Below are 17,489 nucleotides of genomic sequence, written 5' to 3'. Positions count from 1 at the left end.
TTTTGCTACTGAACATGCATTTCTGAGCTCAGAGGAGGCATTCAGAAAAAGCACTGAAATACATACTACAATTTAGCAACAAAATTAACTTACACATTACCATATAGCACTAAAATTTACAAACATATTTTATATATGAGCTCTACACAGATAAAAGAACTCTTCATTTTATTTCAAAGGAATGTTTATTAATTTAGCTCCCCCATACTTTAATCACCCATCCTACCACTCCAAAGGAATTAAGCTCTATGCCCATACATCACAGTTCCATGGGGGTTTAAGGACAGATGTATGTAGAACTATAACACTTCAAAATACAACTAAGGGATCACATTCTCTCAAATAAAAGATTCCATACCAACACAACACTAGCATTTCAGGGAGTTTTAGCCTAATGTAGCTCCTCCTAATATCTTTTCAATGTGCAGAGTGGAGATATTTTTTAAAATTGCCTATTTTCTTATCCTTGATGGCAAAGCGTGCCTTGACTGTTGGGATTGCCACTGAGAAATATGAGTTATTTGCAGCCGAGGACCTTTTTCATGTGAAATTTGTCCTTAATAAACCACATGCTTTTTTGTGTGTTAAGGAAACATGATTTCCCATACAACGCACAAGATTTCCTTAACTGGAAACATTATTTTCTCCCTACAAAACATATTTACTGCGCCTAGTTCAACATTATCTCCATAAAACCCAAGTTTCCTGTGAAGAAAACAATGTTTTCAGTAGTCACGTTCTCTGTGCAAAATATAAGCTTCCTGGGGAGAAAACTAGATTTCTGGTGGAAAAAAGCAACGTTGATTTGTTTTTTTGCTGTGAAGACTGAAAATGTATCCCCTGCAGCTGAGAAAATTGTCAAAATTGTTAATTTTTGCTTACAAGAACAAAATAAATGAAAATTTTATGTTCCTACTGCAGGCAGTTCATTATGGGTTGTTTTATGAAGAAAAGCAAAAAGTGTGCAATGCACACTTGGACATTTCCTCTTTTCCTATATGAATGTGTGAGAAAAGTTTCTTTAGAACACCAAATATGGATTAAACATAACAACAACATTTCTAGGTCATAAAAATTAATAATCTCAAATGACACCTAGAATTATTTTTAAATTAATACATTTCATATCTCATTAAAGGTTTAACACTAATTAAGAAAATCTTGTTAATTCACAAAGCAAATTATTAAAATACTTAAATGAATGTGAGAATCTCATATTAATTTAAAAATACACATTTAACCCCAAATTCAGGTTTACATCAGAATTTATTTTTCTTCTTGCTGTTACTTATGTTTCCAACTTAAATATCATTTTGAAGAAAAAAGCTTAAATGTTAGAGAAAATGTCTGAATGTGTTTATACAGGTTACAAGGGTAGAAGGATATGTGGGCACAAGGATGTTCTACGTGAACAAATGAGTTGAAATAAGAGAACACCAACTTCTTACACAACAACTAGCGGATCAGACCACAGATCAGTCACAGAGAAATGATACATTTTGCCTCTTTAAAATACTCCCCCCCCCCCCAGATTTAATTCATGCCTCTGAACTAAATAAGACTATTGGTCTTTATTATTTTCATATATTATGTTTTAGCCAACAACCTTTTGATATCTGGTTCAAATTCAGTAGCATGCCCTCTTAACAGGAAATATTAATAATCTTACATACAGTAACAAAAATTAAATAGCATAAGACCTTTATATCAAAAAGCACCTGCTTCCCCCCAAAAACACATATTTCACTTTAAAGGCTGACTGACATCTAACCATTTTTAAATCTCATGATTTTAACTTCCTAGACCCATTAATAAGCCAAGCATGACAATAAAAACTCAGCATACCCATTTATTTCCATACAATTTAAATGGACCATTGAAATCAAAATTGTACACCATAAACAAACACATTCTAGAGTTCTAGGATTCTGTCTACTATAGTTCTCTTGCATCCCAACCCCTTTTGAACAAACAGCAGTATGACAGTAAAACAGGAAAGCAATTCAGAGACAAAATGAATGACCATGTTTCAAGCATAACAGCCATGCACAATGTGAATGCAGTTCTAAAATCAGTACATGACCCTTAATTTAAAGCAAGGTGGGTTACTTAAAGCATGCTTTTTTTAAAAAAAGGTTCTTTTCTATCTATCTTGCTGGTGTGCTTTCAAACTATTTGAGAACAGCAATTTCTACCTAATCTGGAAGTGGACAAGCATGTGCTAACTCAATATTTCACTTTACTGCTCAGCGCTTGTTAATGTTTTGCTTTGTTTTATTAACAAATCTAAATAAAATAGGCAGTAACTGCAGTAAGCATTTTTGTAACATGTAAATGATTGTACAGTTAACACTGTTAAGATGATTTAAGAACAATATGTTTAAAAAACAAAACAAAACACCAGAATATATTTCATCTTTATTTATTTATTGAATTATTTATTGAATTTTGTTCAGGACATTTTGCATTATGGGAGCATTCTCTTCAATGAACAACATTTGGGCAACATCAATGTGCTACTAGAAACTGGTATTTGTCTACTAGAAAACCTGGTACTTGATCAACCATTTTTGTAAGAACACTAAATATGTATTAACTAATATACTATAACTATACAGCAGGGCTACTGTATGCCTAGTAATCTCATGGCAAAACAGTGGTAGTTGAGATAAGCAATAAAACTGCAAGCCGTAGGTATTTTATAAACAATATTTTTAACTTTAATTTGTTGCTATTATTTTTATAATAACTATCTAATGTTGATTTCTGACATCCTAATCTGAAATCCTGAAGCAGTTATTTAAAGATGATTTGTTATTATTAAATGAACAAAATCAGTAGCAGTCTGAAAAGAAAAAAAGTTCTCTCTTTACACCTTTCCTTTGTTCTGAAGTAAGAACAGCTGCACCCTTTGGATTATCAAGAATGCAACCTAGATGAGATAGCCAGACACTGACTTAACTGCACTCCTCCTCCTCCGTTTAGCAAAACACTCTGTATTTTCTTACCTTTATGGTTTTGGTCTGGAGTCTGAGTCCATTTAAAGTGTTAATGGCTTTCTCTGCATCCTTTGGATCAATATAGTTAACAAATCCATACCCTAAACTCTGCCCTGTTGAAACATAAGAAACAAAAAAAAAAGGACTCAGTATTCTTTGCAGCACATGTGTAAGATTTCCAAATGGGTGGTTGAAATCCTTTTCTCTGATAACTTTTTTTCACCTAACACTTTCATCCCAATTCAAAAAGTGAACCTTTAGCCAGGACTGCTCAGCAATAGAGTATTTATGATGGGAAGCTCTTTGTTTAAGAGCTGCTGATTCTTTTAGATTCTGAAGTGTCCTTATAACTGTGAAAACTAATGGTGAGTATATAAAACATTAACTAGGCTGGTCACACTTGCTGAACTACTACAAGAATCACATTAAGAGAACAGACAAGAGACACACAGCAGCAGGATTAAATGCACAAGGTTTATATTTTAATAAACAGACAGGCTTAAAGAATACAGGTTCCATTTATAGTGAAATAATATAATTATTAAGCCAAAACAATATTAATCACATGCCAACCAAATTTTCACACAGAAATAGCCTAAAGATGGGTTGTATTTACAATGTTATATACCGCCTTTCAGCAAGAAAGTGGTTCACACAGGTAGAACTTTAAAAAAAACAGTGAAAGGAAGCAAGTAAAAACCAGAATGTACCTTAAAAACCAACATTTAAAAAAAATGAAGACATTAACTTAATTACCCTTTAGCCTTAATGTGGACACCACAGACATGACCAGAAATGACAGAATATTGCAGTAGATTATTAGTCTGTACTCTAGGCATTATATTTATGGGGGTGACACTGGAAAGTGCAAATCAGTAAAACTGCTTTTGTGTTCAGGTGGCAAGAACCCATTTAAAGAGCCAAAACCAATTCAACAGCTTTTGTTTTATCAATAGTTTATGTACTACAGGTCATTTTTATCCAGTGCAAACAGCTTAGTGTGGTAATACAATGTTAATTGTGGGATTCATACAAATTAAGGCTTCACCTTCGGGCTAATGTGTACTGAAAAAGTTTGAACAAATTAAACAGATCATAGGCTGATATACAAACAATATGTCACTGTCTTTATATTCATTCCCTCTCTCTTCCCCCCATCTCAAACACACACACACACACACTTTACACACGCACATACAAATTTTACATGTAGATATAAAATTACTATTGAAATCGTAACCAGCATCAGGTATTACCATACTATGTCTCTCAAACTGATTTTACCCTTTCCTACTTCAGTGAAATCACATTTGGAAAACTGCTTTAGTTTACATTTGTAATTACTATGGTCCCCACTAGGGGAAGAAAGATATTCTCAATAATAAAAAAGATATTTTTATTATGTGTTTGGCTTTTGCTCGTTCAGTTTGATTCTCAACTTTTAGCAGTATTTATGATGTGATGACAGCTGATGTCCATGTGGTAACTAAAGTCCTTTCAGTCCAGGAGGGCAGTCCTTGAGCACTGAGATAACTAACTATAAACCATCTTATGTCCAGCATGGTCCTTCACATTTCCATCTTGAGGTGAATGGGACTGACATTCAGACTGAGATGTTGTCAGTACTCACGGTATTTTCTGTCTATCTCATCTCTCTGATTTTACAAAATGCCTGACTGTCACTAAGGACTATATGTGGACAAGGCAATTGAAACTCCACCCAGACAAGATAAAAGGGTGAATTTTCATGTACAAATTGACAGTATAATTCATCACGAGTGAGGCAACATAGTGTAGTGGTTGAACCTTCAATAAGGAAGACTGGCTTGAATATTACTTGTACTTTGTATAGTATTTGCCAAGTGGACAAAGTAAGCAAACACACATTGTCTCTTGAAGTACAGCAATAATAAACTAGCATACCTTACTGGGCTATTCTGAAGCACTGCAACAAGACAGTTTGAGATGCATGCTGAAAGTGGTAACCAGTATTGCCAAATATTGCCAAATTTCTGCCAAATATGATTATGGGGAAACCAAACCTATTACTGTACTTTCCTGGAAGTCCCCCCCCCCAAATGGCCAACATACCTCCCATCCCAGAAACCCCACTCCCTGACCAGAAAACCCCACCCATTGACCCAGAAGTCTCAAACTCATTTAGGGACTTTTGGAGACGTGCATTCAGGGAGTTTTGATGAGGGTGATTTGGTAACACTAGCAGTAACACACATTCTAAGCACCACCATCCAATAAATTATTAACCCTCTTTCTAGAAGAAAAGTAGTGATTGCTAGTGACTCTAAGACTTAAAGATATTTGAGTTGACAGCTTTTAATGTTGCAGGGCTGGAAAGATTTGTTTTAGAAAAGGGGAAGGAAATTACCAGCTATAAATATGTACATATTTATTTTTAAAAGAGAAAATAAAAATGACTGAGTCTTAATAACAAACATTCTAAGGTAGTCATAGGTAGAAAAGCTGTAAATGGACAAACTGGCAAGAAGGACGTTTCTGTGGAAGGTAAGGTATGTGAGGAAGGGAAGGGAGGTGAAGCAGAAGATGATGAGAAGAAAGGAAGAAAAGTAAAGCAAAGGTGTGGAATACAGGAAAGAAAATACAGGAAAGATAATTAAGAGAAGAGAATAAATTGAACTATCAAAACATGCAAATGAGTGGGTTGGGAATAATGTTTTATTATTGTTTTAAACAGTTGTAATACATAGATAATGGAATTGTTTAGATTTTTTGATATCAGGAGAAAGTATGTACATACAAAGTATTATGGTTTTGCCAATAAAACTATATTTGGCACCAATAAATTCCTATTTCTTATCAGGCCTAGTCTCTTCTCTATTCAGGAAATACATCCAAAGTGCTGCCTGATATGCATGCCACACCTTCATCTACTCACTCAACCAAAAAGTGCAATCAATTTACAAAGAATATAGAATGCAATTGCATACAGGTTTAACCAAATTACTTTTAAAAAACCTCAGAGTTTGTTACATTAATTATTAATATTAATTTTTAAAATCTGGTTATTATTACTATTTTTCAACCCTCTTACATTGACTTTTTGAATTAAACAATTTAACAGTTAATTGTCAGTTGCTCATTGTTAGACCAGTATGCAGTGTGAGTTGCATGTTTTTATTTATTTTATAGTGCAAGAAATTATTTAGAACAATTAAAACAAATATTTACAATCAAATCCTTCAATTAATGTAAGTTCAACCAACATCTAAACTGCATTTTGCTACTTAATTTTCTGACTTAGTCCTATACTAAACGTGGGGTGGAGAACGGGAAAAAAGGGGGGGCTTAAAGAGAAAACAACCCCCTTTTCTGTGTTTCCCATGAAAGGGGAACAGAATTTCAAACTCACCTGAGCCAGTTTTGATGCTCTCCAGGTGGACTGGAGATTTCAATCTCCAAACGTGCTCTGAGGAATGGTGCTCCCAGCCAGGCAATTGTCCACTATTACCAGGGACAAAATGTAGGACAAATTCGAGACCAAACTGTAGGACAACTGCAGGACAAAACTCAGCCCAAAATATAGGACATTTAAGGTCCTCCATTTTTCTTAAATGTCCTACATTTTTGGCTGAGTTTTGTCCTGCAGTTGTCCTACAGTTTGGTCTAGAATTTGTTCCACATTTTGTCCCTGGTAATAGTGGACAATTATGGCAACCTGGTATCTAAAACCCATATTTCCAATTTTATACCAGAGCAGGAAAGTATGATTAATAGTTTCTAAACAAGCCTGGAAATGAATCCATATAAAGATGGTTTCACATCCTAGATTTTTGGGAAACTCACTGCCACAGCTCACTTCTTTAGACAGAATGGTAGTTAGCTGCAAACTTCCTGATTTGTTTTCCATGCTCATGTGGAGTGAAATTACTATGTGCAGCGCTACAGGCCTTGTTCACGTTGATCTAAAATATAAGCATGCAGACATAAACAATGAAAAAATTCAACATTCCCAACCTGCTCTACTATGTCAATTTCTAGGAGGAAAGACCAGGAATTTTTTTAAAAAGGGATTATCACTACACTGAGTATCCGTTCTGGACCCCCACCCCCCCCTCGGGTGTATGGCAAAAAACACAGGACCTCAAGTCCTGTTCATTTCAATGGCTATGCACTCCTGTGCGCATGCCATTGTAACATCTGGGGCTTGCTGTCCACATAAGCTTAAAGCCACGGATGGCAAGCCATGCTGTACCTCAGTATAAGGCTGTATCCTGGAGTAGGACAGTAGAATTTGGACAGTTCACCATATACACTCATGTATAAGTAGAAAAATTTCAGTTAAAAAATCATTCCAAAAACATGGGTCAACTTATTCACAGGCCAATGCAAATACTGTACCTTAATTCTTATTAAAAATGAACCATTCTTTTCTCTGAGTAGAGCAGTGAAAGGCAAGAGCTTAGTCCATTCCAGGGAAACTCAAAAGAAGCAACGACCCTTTCTACTCTCTCTGTCATAGTGCCACATCTGACCTTTTTGAATGTCTGAGCAGGAAAATAGTGGCAGCTCTTTAGCACTTCCCCTCAAAGGAGAGCTGAGAGAGTAAAGTGTGTTGGTGCTCCAAAAACTGGAGCAGAATAGCCTGAACAGATTGTAAGACAAACCAGAGAGAGGACCACTTGATATTTTCCTGGGACTTATTATGTTCTCGCCTTTCACCACTATACTCAGAGAAGGGGATTCCAGAGATACTATTCCAGCAATGAGACTTTGAAATATGTTTGTCAACTTTTCTGTGTTAAAATCAGGCTAAGTTGTCACATAAAGATTAAGGATGTGATCACTAACACAGCCACCATATTTTTTTTTGCTTTGCCTTTACATCGTTTTTGACATGTACACATTTTCTTAGCCTCAGCTATGCCTAGTTGCCTCCACCACACACTGCACAGCCACCATTTACCACAGTTGTCGCCTTATCCATTCAGTCTTTAAGGTGAGGACAAACAGTTATGCTGGCCAGAATTGTTCTTTGGCATCATTTTCCATTGCTTCATCCTTTGTTACATGCCCCTAGATTTTACTTATTTATGGCTCATATTTGGCTGCAAAACCTGACCTCAATTTATATAAAAGGTCGACGTATACATGAACATAAATGATAATTCTTTAAAACTGATTAAGGCACTGGCTTTGACACCTTTTCTTCTCGTGCCATTTTTTAAAAAAATTAGAGCAGAATAGGCTGAACAGATTGTAAGACAAACCAGAGAGAAGACCACTTGACTCTTCCTGCCTTTACTCATGAAGAATCATTTCCTGTCTACATATTCACCTGCAGGGGGAAAAAAGATAGAGGGACTCAACATTCCCCTCCCATGTAAAAATACAGTGTGTGAGAGTAATTTTTCAGGAGAACCATCAGTGTGAATTCAGCCAGCATCTCTCTTTCCCATAGCACATCCTGCAGATTTTGATGAAGACCAACAACAGAAAAAAACCACAAAGCCTCATATAAAATGTCATGCCTCCAGAGCATCTTTGATGCTCTTGAGACATATATTTAGTTGAGATTATATTAGACTTTCTATGTATCAGTTTAGGAGGGGAAATGGAGATCTACAGCTTTAAAAAAGACAAGGGTTGTGGGAAATCCCAGGGTCTTATACTGTCTCCCTCTAGCTAGTTTCAGTTGTGTAGTAAGATTTCAGCCAAGTCAGACCAGGAGAAAGTATTTTCCTTTGACAAAGATAAGTCCACAGAAGAAAGATAAGTCCACAGAAGAAGAAAGATAAAACCCACCAAGAAGAAAGAGCAAGGTATTTAGAAAGGACTATTGAGAAAAAGGAGATGAGTTTCATGTTTTTGTGTTTATAACCAGTAGAGCTTTTGAAAACTTAAGAAATTTGTGGACAAGTCTTTTGTTCAGGCTGTATTCCTAGGAGCCAGAGGCCTTACTACACCCAAAGTCCATAGCATTGCTCTTGGGACAAAACATAAAATATGATCTGAGTCTTAGGACACCCTTGTTTTCAACTACTTGCCTGGTTTCCACTGGCTGCCAGAAGACGGGTCGCAGCATCCCTGACAGATTACCTCTTTCAGCACAGAAACTGAGTGGGCTGCTGGAGGACACATGGATACTTCATCCTTACAAGTTTACTTCTCCACATCCATCAAAGGAAGCATGATGAGTGCCAGCAGAGAGAAGAACTTCTTCTCTCCTGGGCCATCCAGATGTGTTTCCATGCTAGACATGAAGCAGACAAAACTCTCGTATGTATCACACAGAAACATAATGGTCTGGAGGTGAAGGGATGAAACACTGTGCTTCCGCTGCCAAGTCTGCTTGGTTTTTATGCTGGATGTGAAGGAAAGAGCTTTATCTTCTGCACGTGTGGTGCAGAACAGCAGCAGGCTGGGAGAAGCAGGAACAAAACACGCCTTTGTCATCATCCCTATGTGATTTTATGATGGATATGCAGGATGGGGCCAAGCTAGCACAACAGTGTGGAGAAGGGATGCCACTGAAGGGACAGAGGTGATTCGTGCCATTGCTACCAGCCCACTGAATTTCTATGCTTGAATGCAGGACATCTAGCATGCAAAAGTTTTCCTTACTAGTCTTTTATTTATGGGGGGAGGGAGTAGCTGAAGAGTCACAGAATGGTTCATCTATCTGCTCTTAAGAATAAAAAGCAGTCCACTATTATTTTTCCAGGCTAGTAAATTCTGGATGGTAATTTACAAGATTGCTTTTGTCTTCTCAGATCTCTCACAGGATTAATTACATTAGTATTACCAACTGTATAGATAAACATGGCTCGAAACAGACACACCAAAAGGAGCAGCTTCTGCCAGTGAATGTGGCATTCATATGATGCATGCCCCCAACATGGCTGGAAGCCGCTGCATAAAGGAGCGGAGAAAAAACACTCCTGCAGGTGGCCAGCTTTCAGACTGGAGCAGTAGCCCACTTTGAGAGCGGACTGTGAGGTCCACGACAGATTGTGGGCTTAGAATAGAATGAGACCACCAGCAGCTTATAACAAATTAAAGTATGTACAACTAAAAAATCATTGGGAGGAAAGGATGACCACCATCAATCACAATTAACAGGGATGACCACACAAAAAGTGACTCTTTTAAAGGCAATCTAATTACTATTATCTAAATAAATCTATCCTTGTTCTATTTAATTCCTGCTTTCGTGTTGCTTCCTTTCTGTTTTCTGTGAAACTTTAATTTATAAAATCATCAGGAACATGAACCAGTACTTAACTCAAATCCACATTCACTGTTTTAAGATATAACAACAATGATAACAGTAAGGGCCACTACCACCACTACCACCCACCAATACAGTTGGCCCTTCTTATACACGGATATTTTATACACAGATTCAAGCATCCATGGTTTGAAAATGTTAAAAAAAGTATAACTTTCAAATATCAAACCTTGATTTTCCCATTTTTATAAGGGACATCATTTTTGCTATGTCATTATATTTAATGGGACTTGAGCATCCATGGATTTTGTTATCCACGGGGGATCTTGGAACCAAACCCCAGCTCTTTTTATTAAAATTGTAAAATCCATACCAGAATTCCAACATAATATTGCCAGCCTTGTGCTGCTGCCACCCCATCTTGACCATTTTATTGAATGTAGCACTGTATTTGATACACATGGCAGAACAAAGTAGGTCAGTCAGCAAGGAGTAAGATGAAACTTGAGGCAAGACAGGCTGACATACTACAGAGGTCAAACTAGAGTCCACTTTGACAGCAACTAATTGACAATTTTTAAGTCAAATTTATGATTTTCAGTCCTAGGCTAAAATAAAGCAATAAGACACACAGGCATAGAAAGAGATGCAACATGTCAGAGTTCATTTTTCTCTGTTGAAAAATGACTCCTTTGCAAAATGCAGCAGTTCATTAACAACTCTAAAAGAAAAGGAACTCAAAACTTTTGGCTTACTTAGTTACTGGTTTTGGGCCTTTCTTCCAAACATGTCTTATGGCAGATGACCAATCATAGCTTTATCCTGCTTTTTATTTGAAGTACCACTCATAGTGCTACAAAACTGAGTAGGACTTTTTTTTAACAAAGAAGACTTTTGACTTGAACAAAAAAAGGGGAGGCTGGGCTGTCTTGCATATGTAAAGACCTCCATTAAGAATCAACTGTATATAATCATGTATAAGTCTAGAAATTTTGGTCCAGAAACTGACCCCAAAAATCTGAGTTGACTTATCCACGGGTCAATGGAACTACTGTACTTTAACTGTTACGTATAAAAAGGAAAAATCTCCTGATGGAAGGCAAGAGTGTAACCTATCATGGAAGCAATGATCCCCCCTCCATTCTCTCAGCCATCCAGTCTTTAGTATGAGCACAGTTATGCCTTCTAGAATTTTCTAAGTTCTTTGGCATTGTTTTCCTTTCCTTCATCCTTTACATCCTTTGTTACATGCCCCTAAGTTTTACTCTCGACTTATCCATAGGTCATATCAAAATCCATAGTTCTGGCCCCAAAACCTGCCCTATAAGTTGACTTATACTTGAGGTCAACTTATAGTCAAGTATATACGGGTAAGTCAAGAGTTTCAAATGTACCTGGCTACTGAAGGGCAGTCACAGTTTTGTCTAGAAACAACGGAGCAGGATTGGTATTAGGTCATGGTCTCAAAGTCACAATGTATTCTATGAACATTCATCAGAATAAAAGAATTACAGTCGGCCCTTCTTATACACGGATTCAAGCATACATGGTTTGAAAATGTACAAAAAAGTATAAATTTCAAATATCAAACCTTGATTTTCCATTTTTTATAAGGGACATCATTTTGCTATGTCATTATATTTAACAGGACTTGAGCATACATGGATTTTGTTATACACGGGGGATCTTGGAACCAAACCCCAGCGTATAACAAGGGTCCACTGCAGTCCTTTTAGTTTTTAAATATATATATATATGATTAGGAGGGACAGTGTAGAATCCCATACAAACACACCATACAATGAAACACCATGCAAATGTAATACTTTTATGGTATGGTGGGGACTATCTTGTATGTGCAGGTTAGTGCCTATCATACAATGGCTTGTATAATACAAAAGAAAACACACCAATTTCAAAAAAAGTGAAACTTTTAATATTAAATGGACTAGAGAAACCTAAAGATTCTTACAACTGAGGACCAGTAGAAAGTATTAAATGTATATTTATTAATCTATAAATGGGGAAGAGGAGCATCAATTACTTACAGGAAATAGGAGTGGTGGACAAGGTCAGCTCAAAACACACATGCAAATCTCTTTCTTTGCTGTTTTGGCAATTGTGCCATATTGTAATGCTTAATAGTATGCACATTCTCAAAACTATTTGCTTCAAGTTATCAACAAGCACAGCAACACTTACCTCCATGCACATTCTTTTCTTGTGCAGATACAATAAGGTGAATAGACATATTCTCGCCAGATGTACTCCTAAACTATTCTCCTTGATGCTAAAAAAACTATGGCTACAATACTGTACATGCTTGCTAAGGACATTGGAGATTATCAGATGAGGGAAGGGCTGAAGCCTGTCCTTAGGCCATCCGTAACAACTATTGCACGCAAGACATTCTCAAATGTCACACCAATCCTGTCATTAACCTGTCAGTGAAGTGGAATTGCATTAATGGGTTCTTCTGTTAATACAAAATGAGGAGGAAGGATGAGACAATTCCACCTCACTGACGGGACAATGACAGGATCAGCACGATGTCACATGAAAGTCTTTCACACGATTGCTGTCATTTGCAGTTCCCAGATGGGACAATATCCTGAGCAGCACAAAAGGAGAAGACAAAGACGTCTTGTCACCCATCTGATAATTTCCTTTGTCCTACTGAAACCCGTCAGTCTTCCTACTGAGAAAACATGCTCTGAATATTTGCATCCAATAATTCAGGATGGACTACAAATTTTCCTTGAGAAATCAATATGATGCTACAACAAGATGACCGTTACATGGCTGTAGCAATACAGAGAAAACTATGAAAATGGAACAGGGCTGAGAAGCCTATAATTATGACCACAAAGAAAGGACAGTCAAATAGTTTAACCATGAGAATTGTGCCCTATGTTAACAATTATTTTTCTCGTTATACGTGGATACACCATAAATAGAAGGGAATACAGTGGAACCTAATCAAAATAGAAAGAAATAACAAAGTACATGGAGCCCATGTTGGGGTTACATGCAAACAATGATTTTAGCCTGAGTTTAAAAGATAGGTAGCCACTATCCTACCCTAAGATTCTAACACAAGAAGCAAACTATCCCATTTACAAAATTTCAGAATATGCAGTAACTGAAAAGAGGGTCTCTCCCTGTCCCTCACCCTCACAGCTGGAACATGCTAGAGAACTTTTCAAATCAATGTAATATAATGTCGATGTGAATGCACTAAAAGCCATAGCAGCCTATATCTATCCCAAAGGATCTACATCTCTCTGAAATAATTCTTCTTTGCTATATTTGAATATAATATAACAGACATTAGTTTTGGGTTTTCAATGGAAGCTCTCCTTTTGGGGATGCTTCTGTAATTATCCTAAAATCCTCTATAAGCATCTCAACCATCTTTAGGTGTTACCCGATGGAGCAAACAAAAAGCTATCAGCTATAAAACATAGGCAGCTTTCAGAAAAGGGGTCTAAAGGTAAGTTTTCTTTTCATCACATCCTGCACTGGCTATGCAGAAACCTACAGCTGAACAGATACAGAAATATATTAGGGTTTTATCTACCCACTGGATTAACTAAAGTGGAAATAGCCCTTAAAGAGAAAAGGTTATGGGGGGAGGGAAGCAACACAGCCTGTTTAGATACTTCAACAGCAATTGGTACAAAACTATTACCACTTCATACAAAACTAAATGAAGATGGGATTAAGAAGGGACAAACCTGAACAGAAAGCAGTGAAATTCCTGGGGAATATTACATTAAATGGACAGACAACCATTAGCAATTTTGAAGCAGAAGTAAAAATAGGGATTGCAAATGCAAAAGTAAACATGAAGTAAGCACTTGGTCTAGGATCCTATAATCTCTACCACAGTGGTTATGATGCTGAAAGTGGGAAGTAAAGGCAATGGCGGCAACACAGACAGAATTTGAGGGGTGGGCAGAAACAGGAGAAGGAGCCTGCCAACTTGAAGGGGTGGGAAGAGGATGGTCTCTGGAATCAGAGCATCAAGGGAGAGTTGGCTTGAAAAACTGTCCAATGACAAAGATGACTGTCCAAACCAGCCCTTCAATAGTGCTTCAGCACACTGCAGCCCCTCCCTTCCCATAGAAGCCAAGCATTTAACAGGGAACATCCTACTCCCATCTCTGCCGCCTCCTCCCTGTGCTAATCTATAAAAATTGCAACTGTTTGCATAGTACACTGAAGTGTTAAGCATACTAAATTAATCCTGGCCATTGTCCTTTTCATGTAAGAGCTACATGTAACCTCACTCAGGGAGTGCTAGATTTTAAGAGAATCACTGGTACTCTGTTGAACTGATAATTGTATTCTTCAACAAAATTTAGGCAAGCTTCTTGTGTACAAACATTATACAATGCAGTAATTGTATCCAACCCAATTCAAAATAATCAATCCGCAACAAATGTCACCTAGTTCTAATCTAGCTAGGATAATAAATATTCAGAGATAAAAAGCTATCAACTGATTAAAGGCCATCTCATGTTGTTTCAAGCTCACAAGGCCAAGATGCCAAGAGTGATAACAGACATGCCTTGTGATCTGTATTATTGTTTATTTAGTGCCATCAATGTACATGCTGCTTTATAACAGAATTAAACTTTTAGAACTACATCAATAGTATAACATTCTAAAATACAATACTAGAATACTAAAATACTAAAAATACAATAGTAAACTACAATAAAAAGCTACACACACACACACACATATACAAATTCAGAACAAAACAGATAATTGATTATAGTAAAAACATTCAAAAACATTAATCTGAGATTCCAAAAGTTTTAGAAAAAAGTTTTCAATTTGGATTAATTTTTTGTCAATTAATGACACAAAATTGTGATTGCTTACAATTACCATCTTTACCCACACTTTTCCGTGGCCTTTGCCTGATATCCAGCCTGGGGGAAAAAACATGCCTTATCCTATCTTATTCCTATTACTTCTTTATGAAATCATCTGAATCTTACAGTATTACTAGACAGATCTTTCTTTGGATGAACCTATATCTGTTTATAATTCACAAGGACAGAGTATCATAATTTTATAACTTTCACAAAATCTCAACGTGGGAAAAAATAGCTTATTTCCCCATCCTCCACAGTAGGGGGGAGGATTTTGTTTCAGATCAGAATACAGTGGACCCTCTTTACTGGTGGGCTAGTGATCTGCAGATTTGGCTGCCTGCAAATTGCCACACCCAGTATTATTCAATAGTGACATGCGCAAGACAAAGCCACTGAATAATATGGGATATGGCCATCTACATTTTTTTGCCATCTGCAGTGGGGCCAGAACCAAACCCCTGTGGGTGGGAAGGGTCCACTGCATGTAAAAATGTTTAAAAACTGAATGTGAAAATAAACAAAATTGACAGATTAACACTATACCTGCATGGGCATATTTGTAAAGAATTTAGCCTTCAAATTTCCTGGCCTGTTAGAGCTTGAGTCTATGTTAGGTAAGCTTAACTTGGGTCATAAATCAAAAGAGGGGTTTGGTCATTCAACTTCCCTAATTTCTGAAAGAGAAATATTTGATTAGAGTGTTCTGGGCACAAAAATATTAATACAATACACAAACACAAGTTATTAGCTGAGAAGATATGTGTAAATGGACCCCCTCAGTCAGCATGTTGCCCCTAGACATCTTTGCAAAAGTACAAGGGATGCGGAGATGACACTTCAGAATGAACACATAAAGCTGGCATCCCTAAAATACTGCCATTGTTTCTTTGCTATTTGTACAAAGGATGTCAGCATACTTTATTTTCATGTAATCGTGAAATTTATAAAATCACAGAAGAGTTTTTATATTACTTTATTTTATTGTGTGTCACTTGAAGTTCATTACTCCACTTATGTGTCATGCTTTGTATTTTTTAAATTTTGTTGGTCATTGACCGAATAAAATATGTATGTATGTGTAAATGGATACATATGACTGTGTTCAGAAGTCTTAGTCATGATTAAGCTTGCATACCATTCCAGCATACTTTGTTTCCCTTCCTCTCTTCATCAGTGATCTATCTGCCAGGAAAACTGATTACCAAAGCCCTAAAAATTATCTCACTGTTGCTTTGGTTGGCAGTTTCTTGTCCCTCCCCCATTGTCAGAACACTGACAGAAGAACTGCACTGGGCATGACTAACCTATGTGATGAGAAGATTCTACTGACTTAACTGGGACACTTAGCAGCTAATAAAAATAAAACAGAAGCCTGAGCCACTCTCTATGAAATTTAACCTATATTGACTGCCTGTTCACAAAACCTAATTTATACAACAATTCCCAGCAGCTTAACATATGTTCCTGGGCTAGGATGCTTTGGCCTTAGAGGCTGAGCCATTGATAATGTCCAAGCTGGACTAATGCAATGTGCTTTATGTGAACATGCACTTGTTAAAGCTAGGGGCTGTGCAGACAGCCCCTAAGGGGTGGCCTCCAGCCACCGCTTTTACAGCCAGATTGGAGCCGTGGCAACTGCATGCCATGACCCCAATTTGGTGTTTGCAGGGTGCAAAAAGGAGCCACAAAAATTGGATCCTTTTTGCGCCCTGCAAAGGAAAAACAGCCATGGCGTCACAACTTTATGGTGCTTCTTCAGTACTGTGTCATGTGGACACAGTGCCAGAGGAGTGCCGTAACGCCACATGCTGTGTGGAGTGGTGCATGGTGTCACGCTGCACTGGGGCAGAGTTGGGGCATGTGTCATGTGGACGTTATGCCCGACTCCACTCCCAAGCTGGCCTTTAAGGCCAGTTTCCACAATTAGTTAGTCTAAAAGTTGCAGCTAGCACAGAAAGCTTCAGCTCAGCTGCTATATAAAGTAACCTATTAGTATAAAAGAACTCATCTGCTGATGGAAATTTACAACTGCCTGTAAGCTACCAGGACAGGTTTTAAGCTTTGATGCCCTCTGGAAAATTACTCCTGGTTTTGCCACATGCTCTTAAGATCTGAAAAATGCATTGACCATGTTGGTGACCATTATGTGCAATATCTGTACCACTGGTATTAAGATAGGTGCTGCCAATTCTTTTTATTTTAAATTGTTTTAAAATTGTTACAATTTATTTTGAAGTTTTCTACTGTATTTTACTGAATGTAGCCTACCCTGAGATCTGCTAATACAGAGTAGGTCAGAACTGATTTAAATAAATGAATAAATATACTTTTGGTATTTAGACAAATATTTGTACAAACATCCCAGCCACAGATGTCGGCAAAAGTCTTCATGGC

At 37.2% G+C, this 17,489-nt stretch overlaps 1 protein-coding gene across 5 annotated transcripts in view; it reads right to left on the bottom strand.

The window, feature by feature from the left end:
• Positions 1–17,489, bottom strand: part of ELAVL4 (ELAV like RNA binding protein 4) — a 136,502-nt gene that overhangs the window by 39,678 nt on the left and 79,335 nt on the right. For all 5 annotated transcript variants that reach the window (XM_089515103.1, XM_089515104.1, XM_089515105.1 and 2 more), the window contains one exon: positions 3,009–3,112. In XM_089515103.1, the coding sequence (XP_089371229.1) occupies positions 3,009–3,112 (104 nt within the window). The remainder of the gene's footprint in view (positions 1–3,008; positions 3,113–17,489) is intronic.

This window comes from Sceloporus occidentalis, unplaced genomic scaffold, assembly GCF_023333645.1.
Source record: "Sceloporus occidentalis isolate IW3139 unplaced genomic scaffold, rSceOcc1.0.p SCAF_3, whole genome shotgun sequence".
NCBI lineage: Eukaryota > Metazoa > Chordata > Lepidosauria > Squamata > Phrynosomatidae > Sceloporus > Sceloporus occidentalis.
Note: the sequence above shows the minus strand (reverse complement) of the source record. Positions and strands in the feature narration are given on the sequence as shown.